Here is a 12226-nt window from a genome sequence, read left to right on the forward strand (position 1 = left end):
CGAGCCATTATATTGGTTTCTAAAAAAAATTTATGTAGTAGGCCAGACGTGGGAGCTCACACCTGCAATCCTAGCACTCTGGGAGGCTGAGGCGGGTAGATTGATAGAGCTCATGAGTTCAAGACCAGCCTAAGCAAAAGAGAGACCCCATTTCTACTAAAAATAGAAAAGGGAGCTTGAGGCTCTGTCTCAAAAAAAAAAAAAAAAAAAAAAAAAACAGGAAAAAGGTCTCACATTGTCACAATCTAGTAAGACTGGCTTTAATTTTTTTCATATAACCAAGCAAGATATCTTATTAAAGACTATCAATAGCAATGGATATGTTCAGGTAAAATAACATTTCCCAAAGACGAAGTAAATCAACAAAGAATTTTAAGATTTACTTACAGTGTTGTAAAGTTCTTCCAGTCTTGGAATGGTAAGGAACTTATGCATGCTTACTCCATTTTCAATAAGAAGTTTTACAAAGGCAACTCTATCCATTACAAGAGCATCAAGCATAGCTTGCTCCAAGGATCCAACCTAAGTGTCAAGATTAATAACAAATATATTTCACACATTTTAATCACACAAACACTTCTGAATGTAAATCTTTAAAATTTATACCTACTTTTTCCTGAACAGTTTTAGAACAAATTAGAAAAATGCAAGAAGAAAAAAGCTAGAGACTTAAGGTATTAGGATATAGATAAAAAAGGACCTTTCTAGAGGAGCATTCCCCAAAGAATACTGCATAAACTCTATCTCTGCAGGCGAAAAACTGTTACGTAGGGAGGAAAAAAAAAAACAGTAATTTCAGGGAAGAATATCTTAGAGCAATGGTTCTCAATGTTTAGAGAAGGTATTTTTTTTTTGGAGGGTCATTTCAATAACTGGGTCCCATTACTAACATTTAATGGATACCAGCATAGTTCCTTTTCAACCCCACTTAAAAAGGAACTATCTCACATCCCACAGAACTTTCTATTATCTTATTAGATACTCATGAATGGAAAACCAGTAATTCTGCTTTACAAATGAACACAGAGTAGTTGTTATGGTTTTTATTCTACGATGAATATTCCAAAAATACAACTATCCTATAAGTCACACAAGATTATATTTAGTTTTCTTTAGAAATTTAACAGAAGTTAGATGGGGTGTGGTGGTGCACACCTGTAATCCCAGCACTTTGGGAGGCCGAGGCAGGAGGATTGCCTGAGCCTAAAGTTTGAGACCAGCCAGGACAATACAGCAAGACCATGTCTCTACAAAAAAACCTGAACAAACATTAAAGAAAAAAACTTAAACATATATATATATATATCATTCACTATTAGGGAAAACAATCACTTGAAGCAAAATAACCTGTGTCATTTGAGTTTAGTTTCATGTAACACATCTGTAACACTCAGTCTGCAGCTGTCCCTTATAAATGTTTAGACCCTGTTTTATACTTCTCAATAGACTTCCTAATCAAATCCTGATAAATTAATAACCACACATGAAATATACAGATTTTATCATTAATAAAGGTTGTTTCAAGATCTCCTATTATTGCTTCTGTATATTTTTAATACTTAGGAACAACATGACTAAAAAAATCTTTGTGGCAAAAATCAATACCAAAACCACTGTGTTTTTTTTACCTGTTACTTTTCAGTCTTATTTTGATTCTGTCTTCAGAGGTTTACCACACAACTATACAACTTCTCTATAGCAGCTTGTATTACCATTTCTTTCTCCAATCTATCCTCAATTTCCATCACCTAGCAAGGATATGATCTTCATGATATTTTAAGAATATACTGATGAAATGTATGCCTTATACATGATGGAATTTCAAGATGGAAGGTTTGTTTTCTGTGACATTTTTCATTACTCAGTTCTGTCATAACAAGGAAAATATTTTGACATTATACTTAATAGGGTATAATTTATAAGAACACAAGACTTCTTCATTTTCTCTATATTAATAGTCATAATTTTTTAATAGCCTGTAATTTATCATGGCATGTTATTCCTAAATTATTTATTTCCATCATTCTCTTATCACATAAAAATTATTCTGGTTTATTATTACTCATTTCTAACAATATTCTAATATTATTCTAGTGCCCACTTGGTCCTCTCCTTTTTTGTTTCTTGTCCTGGACTTGCAGGGGGTTTTTATGTTTCTCATGGTATTTAAGTTACCAACAATATATCTATGTTAGTTTACACACATGATTATAGTGTAATTCTACACTATAGTGTAGTAAGTTTAGGCATCTCACTTATATCTCTAATGTCACCATTCTTGAACATCTCCTTACTGCAACATCTACCTTCAATATGATCACTTTTTTGTTTCATTACAATTAGGGTATTATATTGGTTTCTTTTTTTTTTTTTTTTTTTTGAGACAGAGCTTCAAGCTATCCCCCTGGGTAGAGTGCCATGGCATCACAGCTCACAGCAACCTCCAACTCCTGGGCTCAAGTAAGTCTCCTGCCTCAGCCTCCCAAGTAGCTGGGACCACAGGCGCCCGCCACAACGCCTGGCTATTTTTTGGTTGCAGCCATCATTGTTATTTGGTGGGCCCGGGCTGGATTCAAACCTGCCACCCCAGGTGTATGTGCTGGCGCCTTAGCAACTTGAGCCACAGGCCCCGAGCCATTATATTGGTTTCTAAAAAAAATTTATGTAGTAGGCCAGACGTGGGAGCTCACACCTGCAATCCTAGCACTCTGGGAGGCTGAGGCGGGTAGATTGATAGAGCTCATGAGTTCAAGACCAGCCTAAGCAAAAGAGAGACCCCATTTCTACTAAAAACAGAAAAAACTGAGGCAAGAGGATCGCTTGAGCCCAAAAATTTGAGCTATGACACCACGTCCCTCTACCCAGAGCAACAGCTTGAGACTCTTGTCTCAAAAAAGTAAATAAAATGTATGTAGTACTTATGAAATTTCATTTTAGTATAATAAAACAAGAGCATAAACAGGCATATTGGTGACCACCTGTAGTCCCAGCTACTAAGATCAATTAGTCCAGAAGTTTCAGGTTGCTGCTCTTCTGTCTCAAAAACAAAACAGAAAAAAATACCAAAATTCTCATTTGTAAAAAATAGAACATTCTATCTAATTGGGTTTATAACCACTGCTCCAAAAAACCCCAACAAATCCTGATTAAAAGATGCCATTTAAAAAATGTATGTGCTTTGTAAGCAGCATGTCCTCATTCATATAATGCATCACTGAAATTCTGGCAACCATGAGGAAAAAAGAAAAACAACTGTCCTGCAAAATCTAAGTTTAGCAAGAAGCATAAAATCAAATAGATAACATTATGAAGAACAAGCCCATGAGACAAACCACATTCAGGGTGAGATAATTAAGCCTGAGAACTCATCTTAGAAAAAGGGCTGAGGTGACAGATACCCAGTTACCCTGATCTGATTAATTTACATTGTATGCCTGCATCAAATCACATGTATTCTAAAGACATGCAACTATTTCGTATCCAGAATAATTTAAAAATAAATGAAAAATAAAAGAGAACATATGGTGGACAGAGAAAGTCCAAATAGGAGAGATTTGGTGAGAAATTAGGCCAGGGGGATTATCCAGTAGAGAATGTTCCAGACAGGAAGACCAGCAAGTAAGGCATAGGAACATGCTTAATATGTTCAAAGAACAGCAAGAAGGCCAACAAAGCCAGATAAAAGAGAGTAAGGAGTACACAGCTATGATTTAATACCAAAAAAAAAAAAAGAGAGAGAGAGAGAGCGCAAAGTGAATAGTGGTAGCATATAAGGAAAGAGGAAGTAATGGGGCAGATGATGTAAAACCTTGTAGGCCTTCATAAGGCTCTGGATTGTGCTGTGTAGATAAATGGAATGTGATCCATTTTCTATACCTAAAATGAGAGGAAGTTTGAGAATAGGGAAATCCAAAAGGATGCTACTGAAATAACACAAAGAATAGTTAGTGATAGACCTGGATGGCAAAATTGAGTATTTTGAAAATAGAAGATCTACAAATGGAACTGAAATAGACTATATGAGAACAACAAAAGCAAAGGATGACACTAAAGTTTCTCTCTTTCTTTTTTTTTTGTACAAAGGTCTTTATTGGTGGGGGAGGGAGGCTGCAGAGTAGCACCAAGGAGGAGAGAGAAGAGGAGAGAAAAGAGGGGAGAGAGATAAGGAGAGAGTGGGGAAGAGAAGAGAGAGAGAGAACGAGCAGAGGAGAAAGGTGAGGAGAGGGGGAGAGAGCGACACTAAAGTTTCTTATCTCAGAAACTGGGAAGAAGTTGATCCTTCCTATTTAGTAGGACAGGTTTAGTAGGTTCAAACATCCTAGGAAATGATAAAATGGGTTCTCTTATATAAAGAGCATGAATCTCAGGTTTCTTTTAGTTCTAGAATTTTTAGAGATCTATCTACCCTATTAAAAAAATAAGTTTTGGTTGAGCATGGTGGCTCATGTGAAGAATCTGGACATTTTTCTTAAGGCCAAGGCAAGAGGATGATTGCTTGAGGTCAGAAGTTTGAGACCAGCCTGAACAACACAGCTAGACTCCCATCACTACAAAAAAATAAAAAATAGGCTCGGCGCCTGTAGCTCAGTGGCTAGGGTGCTAGCAGGTTCAAACCTGGCCTGGGCCTGCTAAACAACGACAACTACAGCAAAAAAATAGCTGAATGTTGTGGTGGGCACCTGTAGTCCCAGCCACTTGGGAGGCTGAGGCAAGAGAATTGCTTAAGCCCAAGAGTTGGAGGTTGCTGTGAGCTGTGATACCACAGTACTATACTGAGGGCAACAGAGTGAGACTCTTGTCTCAAAAAATATATAAAAAAATAAAAATAAAAAATTAGTCCATCATGGTGGCAGAGGCCTGTAATCCAGTTATTCAGGACATTGAGGCAGGAGGATTGCTTGAGGGGAGGGGTCTAAGGTTACAATGACCTATGACTGTACCACAGCTTGAGCAAAACATCAAGACTGTCTCTAAAAAAAGAAAAAGAAAAACCCTAGCACTCTGGGAGGCCGAGGTGGGTGGACTGGTTGAGCTTAGGAGTTCAAGCCCAGCCAAAGCAACAGTGAAACCCATCTCTAAAAATAATGGATCGCTAGGTGGGCGCCTACAGTCCTAGCTACTTGAGAGGCTGAGGCAAGGGGATTGCTCAAGCCCAAGAGTTTAAGGTTGCTGTGAGCTATGACACTATTGCACTCTAACCAGGATGATAGGTGAGACTCTGTCTTAAAAAAAAAAATTAAGGCTCGGCATCTGTAGCTCAAGTGGCTAAGACACCAGCCACATACACCAGAGATGGCGAGTTCAAATCCAGCCTAGACCCACCAAACAACAATGACAACCACAGCCAAAAAATAGCTGGGTGTTATGGCAGGCGCCTGTAGTCTCAGCTACTTGGGAGGCTGAGGTTTAAGCCTAGGAGTTGGTCACAGCTTGAGGCTCTGTCTCAACAACAACAACAACAAAATGGGCGGCACTTGTGGCTCAGAGGAGTAGGGAACCAACTCCATATACTGGAGGTGGCGGGTTCAAAACCCTGCACTAGCCAAAAAAAATTGAAAAAAAGAAAAAAAAAAAGAAGTGAATTAAAAAAAATTAAGGAAAAAGTTTTTATCAAGAGATAAAATGGATTTAGGTATTGTGGAATACCTAATATTTAGCTAAGCTAATTTGGAACTACTGTCACAAGGCAAATGTCATGTTGGGTCACATTTTCAGCAAATACTTTGTTATTACTTAGTTTAATTGTATTGCATATGCAGATTATTTATTTACATACCAGCCACTGCTGTCCATAAACAAACACATGATTTTTGGCAATGTCAACTCTATCCCATGCCAATGTAAGGATAAGCTGGTCAAATGCAGATGCATTAGTACCTAATCAAATAAAGAGAATAGTTGACAAGTTCAAATAATTTAACTCCATTAAAATGTGAACACTTCTGAAATGTCCCACATCATCTTTTAATTAGTCTACACTAATTGGTGTAGCTATCATTCAGAAGTAGCCTACCTCATAGAGGTAAGATTAACCTAAGGGGTGAGAACTTTCCAACTATAGAAAAACACCACCACCTCATGATTACTGTGAACAATCTGAAATGCAGAAAAATTAAGAAAACACTGCAGATCTGTTTGTATCATAGAGATAGTTACTGACTGGTAAGAATGTGAAAATATCCTATCAAATATTTTTCTGTATACACATAAATTCATATATCTACTTTTAATTGTTTTTTCAAAAATGAGATCATACTACAAGTTTTCAGTAGTAGCTTGCTTTACTTATGTACCTGAATATCATAACTCAGTTTTCCTTAAAAGTATATACAGATCTGCCTTACATACATTAATACCTTTTAAAGGTGAGTCACAATCAATAAATACTCCCAAGTGGTAGATATTAAGTTATTTTGAATTTTTTGCTAATTATGTATTTGTGTACATGCTTGATTATTTAAATGAGATGATTTTCTGGAAGGCATGTGTACCCAGATAGGACACATGTCTTTCCTAATTTTTGAAAGTATTTTTCACTGTAATGTTGTTCTATCAGTTGGATGTTCTTAGTGAGATAACCGAGAGAGATACTTCAATGTGTATGTAGTATGTGTATCAATCCGTTGGTCCTAAAATATACCACTAGTTATCCAATTTTCCCTGCAGAATGAAAACAGTTATGTTTAAAAATCCTACCTTTAATTTCTATCAATTCCTCATCACCGTTAAATACTTATTTTTGTTTTATATGCATCTGACACATACTTAATGGGATAAATAAACAGGTCTGGAGTTTTTAGCATAAACCTTGCTAAAAACATTTTTTAAAAATCAATATTAAAACAAGAGTTAAGCTTATTGTCAAAGAAATCAAATATTGTGTCTTTCATAACGAAAAATTAGAGAAAGATTCACCTCTCAAGCATTTAGCTAAATAAAAAAGTCCTATCTCATATAAATAGGCTGTAACTTAATGATCTTAACAGAAAAGTTTTAAAGGCTTACCTTTTAGCAATGCAGTAAGTATTGCTACATCTATATCTTGATGTTCATCTGATCCAATGTGGAAAACAGTGATCTATTTAAAGATGAAGCCATAAAATTAGGTCTTTATATTTGTATTCTTTTTTCTCATTTTTTCTTTTTATGCCTTTATTTTTATCACATTTATTTATTTTGAGACAGTTTCTCATTCTGACACCCTCAGTAGAGTGCTATAGCATCATAGCTAACAGCAATCTCAAACTCTTGGGTTTAAACCATTCTCCTGCCTCAGCTTCCCAAGTAGCTGGGACTACAGGTGCCTGCTACAATGCAGTTTTTCTTTTTGTTATTGTTGTCATTTTTGTTTAGCAGGCCCAGGCCAGGTTTGAACCCACCAGCCCTAGTGTATGTGGATGGTGCCCTAACCAGTGAGCTACGGGCACCGAGCCATGCCTTCATATTTTTACAGCAAAGGGATTTCACACATATATATATATATGTTTTTGTTTTTGTTTTTTTAAAGATGGGGTTTGGCTCTTGTTCAAGCTCATCTTGAACTCCTAAGCTCAAGCAATCCACTCATTGTGGCCTCCCAAAGTGATAGGATTACAGATGTGAGCCACCATGCCAGGCTGAAGCAAAGGATCATAAAACAAAGTAATTTCAAACAGTATGTGGGAAATATACATATTTTTATACACTATATGTCATGTATTTAAAGAGGGTCAGAAATAACTTTACCTCAACCAAGAAACCAGAAAATTAAAAGACCATTTACCACTAATACTTGGTTTCGTACTATATTCATATTATTGACTTATCTTATGTCCTTTCTAGAGTAAGCAATTAGGTGCTGAGCTATTAAGCAAGTAAATCCTACAGTTCTTTCCAGACTGGAACATTCACTCATTCAAACAATATAGTATATGTATTATTTTATTTTTTGAGACAGAGCCTCAAGCTGTCCAGCTCACAGCAACCTCCAACTCCTGGGCTCAAGAGAGTCTCCTGCCTCAGCCTCCCAAGTAGCTGGGACCACAGGCGCCTGCCACAATGCCCGGCTATTTTTTGGTTGCAGCTGTCATTGTTGTTTGGTGGGTCTGGGCTGGATTCAAACCTGCCACCTTAGGTGTATGTGGCTGGCACCTTAGCCATTTGAGCCAAAGGCACTGAGCCAGTATATGTATTCTTAAATGGAAAATGTTTGTTCCGTTAGAAATTCCTTTATTGCAAATTCCTTTACATGACTCGAAATATAATACTATTTTCGAAGTTTTTATTTAATAACATGTTTCATAAAGTAAAATATATAACCCAAATACAAAATTTCCAACTAATTTTATTTCATAATATATGTACAAAAACTTTCAATGAAGATAGCAAATCAAATCATGTTATCATCTACTTACCGACCTGCTAAAAAATTTTACCTCTGAAAACTTAAGCCCATGTTTACATGACTGAAACTAAGCAGCACTAATTTTTAATAGACTTAAGCATTTACTCAGAGTAAAACTGTTTAAGTCAGATTTTTTCCAAATGTTTTATTAAAGAAGCCATTAAAAACTCCTTATAGGCTGGGTGCCCGTAGCTCAGTGGTTAGGATGCCAGCCACATACACTGAGGCTGGCAGGTCTGAACCCAGCTGGGCCTGCTAGACAACAAATGTCAATTACAACAAAAAAAATAGCTGGGCATTGTGGCAGGCACCTGTAGTCCCAGCTACTTGGGAAGCTGAGGCAAGAGAATAGCTTAAGCCCAAGAGTATAAGGTTGCTGTGAGCTGTGACACCACAGCATTCTACCAAGGGTGACACAGTGAGACTCTGTCTCAAGAAAAAGAAAAAAAAAGGTATTACCTTAATTAGAATTTTTTTTTTTTTTGAGACAGGAGCCTCAAGCTGTCCCCCTGGTTTGAGTGCCGTGGCATCTCAGCTCACAGCAACCTCCAACTCCTGGGCTCAAGCGAGTCTCCTGCCTCAGCCTCCCAGGCACAAAGGCCCGTCCCAACGCCCGGCTATTTTTTTTTTGGTTGCAGCCGTCATTGTTGTTTGGCGGGCCCGGGCTGGATTCAAACCTGCCACCTTGGGTGTACGTGGCTGGCGCCTTAGCCACTTGAGCCACAGGCACCGAGCCAATTAGAATGTTTTGAGAGAAATAAAAAGACTTACTGTGAGGCCCAGCATAGTTGGTCATACCTTTAATCTGAGCTAGCACTCTGGGAGGCCAGGGTGGGTGGATCTCTTGAGCTCAGGAGTTTGAGACCAGCCTGAGCAAGAGCTAGACCCAAGTTCTAATAAAATTACAATTAGCCAGATTTGATGGCAAACACCTGTAGTCCTCCCTGCCACATGGGAGGCTGAGGTAGGAGGACCAAGAGTTTGAAGTTGCAGTGAGCTATGATGACATCATTGCACTCTAGCCCTGGAGACAAAGTGAGACCCTGTTCCTCAATCCCTCCCACACACAAAAAAACTATAGATATCTACTTACAAGCTCCTTTTTTTTCATGCATTCCATCAGTGTTTGAAATAAATGAACTGCTTCATTCTGGCCAAAGTTAAATGTTTTTTTGATGGTTGAAATAATATCAGGCTCTGCTGCATCAGGAAGATTCCTGGAATAAGAGGAAATATAACTTAATTCACTGATTTCACCTTTCATTACTTGTAGAATAGAGGTATTGTATAGTAACAGTTGCATATGAATGAGGAGAGTCTGGGACAATTTGTTTATGCATATCCTTGACTATCCACCATCACTGGTTTGCAACTTAATAGTAAATACTTGACATTAGGAGAAATTATTTTCTCCTTCATGAAATGTCAACTGTAAATCTTAAAAGGAAAAGAATGGAATAGAGTGATTTTTCTCTTTGAGTTACTTCATGGATTTTTTTACTAGGTATGTGTTGCAATAGTAGTAACTCACACTTTATAAGGTATTGTATAAAATTACTTTAAAATGTTATGATACAGTATTTCACCAAGATGTCTTAATCATTCATATTTTAATTTCTTTTTTGAATAGGTAATAAATACATTCACATGGCTTAAAAATACAGTAGAAAACAAAATATAAAAACATGCAACTTAGCACGCTAGAAGGCTGAGATGGGAGGATCACTTGAGGCCAGAAGTTTGAGACGCCAATAAGACGGAGACCCTGTTTCTATTTTTTTTTTTTATGAGACACAGTCTCATTCTGTTGCCCTGAGATGAATGCCGTGGCATCACAGCTCATAGCAACCTTCAGCTCTTGGGCTTAGGCGATTCTCTTGCCTCAGCCTCCTGAGTAGCTGCAACCACACGTGCCTGACACAATACCTGGCTATTTTTTTGTTGCAGTTTGGCTGGGGCCGGGTTCAAACATGCCACTCTTGGTATATGGGGCTGGTACCCTACTCACTGAGCCACCGGCACTGTCCAGGGGAGACCCTGTTTCTACTAAAATTAAGAAAAAATTAGCCAGGCAGCGCCTGTGGCTCAGTGGGTAGGGCGCCGGCTACATATACCAAGGGTGGCAGATTCAAACTGCAAAAAAGAAAAAATTAGCCAGCTGTGGTGGTGTGTGCCTGTAGCCCCAACTATGTATTCAGGAAGCTAAGGCAGAACTGCTTGAACTCTGATGGTATTACTGCACTCTAGCTAGGATGACAAAGTCTCAAAAAAAGGGGGGCTGGGGAGAGACAGAAAATTCATAGTAAAGTCTCCTTCCCACTGTCTTTCATCTGCCTACTTCCATTTCAGTTGTTTTCAGGAATCATTAACATGTATGACTTACCAAGATCTTTCTGAATATATAAGTAATTATCACTTTCCTTTTATTCTACATAAAAAGTAGCACAACATACATGCTGCTCAACACGTTCCATTTCCCAAGTACCTATTCTGATAACGTTCCCAAATCTAGCACACCATCCCTCCCTACCCAGCTATAAATTATTCCACTGTGTGGATATACTGTAACTTATTTATCTAGTCACTTTCTGATATTCTACTTTGTTCTAATTTTTTTACAAAGAACCCTGCAATGACTCGCTGTATACATATGGTATTGTAGGAACGATCCTCAGAAACAGAACTACTTGGTCAAAAGGTTAAGTACCTCTATACATTTAATGGATCTTACAAAATCGTTTTCCATGAAGATGGCGATCTTTTAATTCATTTGAATAACATATGGGACAGGTTGTTTCCTCAAATTCTTTTTTTTATTAAGGCAGAGTCTCACTTTGTCACCCTCCGTAGAGCGCCATAGCATCATAGCTCTTGGCTCAAGCAATTCTCTAGCCCCAGCCTCCCTAGTAGCTGGGACCACAGGTGCCCACCACAACATCTTGCTATATTTTTGTTATTGTTGTTTAGCAGGCCTGGGCTGGGTTCAAACCCATCAGCCCTGGTGCATGTGGTTGGCACCTTAACCACTAAGCTACGGGCGCCCAGCTTGTTTCCTCAAATTCTAACAAAGTATTGATTAAACTTGAAATTCTCATTTCATAGAAAAGATTTCAACGCTATATTCTAAAAGCACAAGCCTCTTTGATAAAGTTATTAAAAATCTGTTGCACTCATACATACTTACCCTCCCTCTTCTGTTTGTTTATGAATATATGCCAGTAGATCCGCAGCTCTGCCTGTTCCTTCACACACCACTACTGGAACAGGTGGACTTTCCTGCAGGTATTCTAGAACTGAGAGGATAACATTCGGCCCACCTTCAAATATAAGTGCTACCACAGGGACTCCTTGGCCAATTCCTAAAAAGAAAGAAAAAGTTTAATTTAAAAATTATTTATTTTATTTTTTTATTAAATTTCTTTCTCTTCTATCATTACCCCTCCTTTCCCCCCAGCACCTGGTTCTTAGTGTGCATAAAAAAATTATTTCAACCTGAAGCAAATTTCCTCTAGAAAAAAAAAATTAGGCACAAATCAGTAATTTAATTTCATTTTTAACCAACAATTAAAAACTCAAAACAATTTTCAAATATTGTATTGACATCAATTAAACATCCAACATGATACCAGTATCACCTAAGTAAATAATTATGACTATATGGGGCAGTATCAGTGGCTCAGTGAGTAGGGTGCTGGTACCATATACCAAGGGTGGCAGGTTCAAACCCAGCCCCGCCCAACCTGCAACAACAAAAAAATAGTTGGGGCTCGGTGCTTGTGGCTCAGGTGGCTAAGGTGCCAGCCACATACACCTAAAGTGGCAGGTTCGAATCCAGCCTGGGCC

At 37.9% G+C, this 12226-nt stretch overlaps 1 protein-coding gene across 2 annotated transcripts in view; it reads right to left on the reverse strand.

Annotated features, from left to right (window-relative positions):
- Positions 1–12226, reverse strand: part of TRPM7 (transient receptor potential cation channel subfamily M member 7) — a 110129-nt gene that overhangs the window by 61348 nt on the left and 36555 nt on the right. For both annotated transcript variants that reach the window (XM_023509975.1, XM_023509974.1), the window contains 5 exons: positions 11568–11742; positions 9477–9600; positions 7006–7078; positions 5777–5877; positions 388–522 (listed from right to left, as the gene is read on the reverse strand). In XM_023509975.1, coding sequence (XP_023365743.1) covers positions 388–522; positions 5777–5877; positions 7006–7078; positions 9477–9600; positions 11568–11742 — 608 coding nt within the window. The remainder of the gene's footprint in view (positions 1–387; positions 523–5776; positions 5878–7005; positions 7079–9476; positions 9601–11567; positions 11743–12226) is intronic.

Source organism: Otolemur garnettii, unplaced genomic scaffold (genome assembly GCF_000181295.1).
Source record: "Otolemur garnettii isolate 467f Iridium unplaced genomic scaffold, OtoGar3 scaffold00011, whole genome shotgun sequence".
NCBI lineage: Eukaryota > Metazoa > Chordata > Mammalia > Primates > Galagidae > Otolemur > Otolemur garnettii.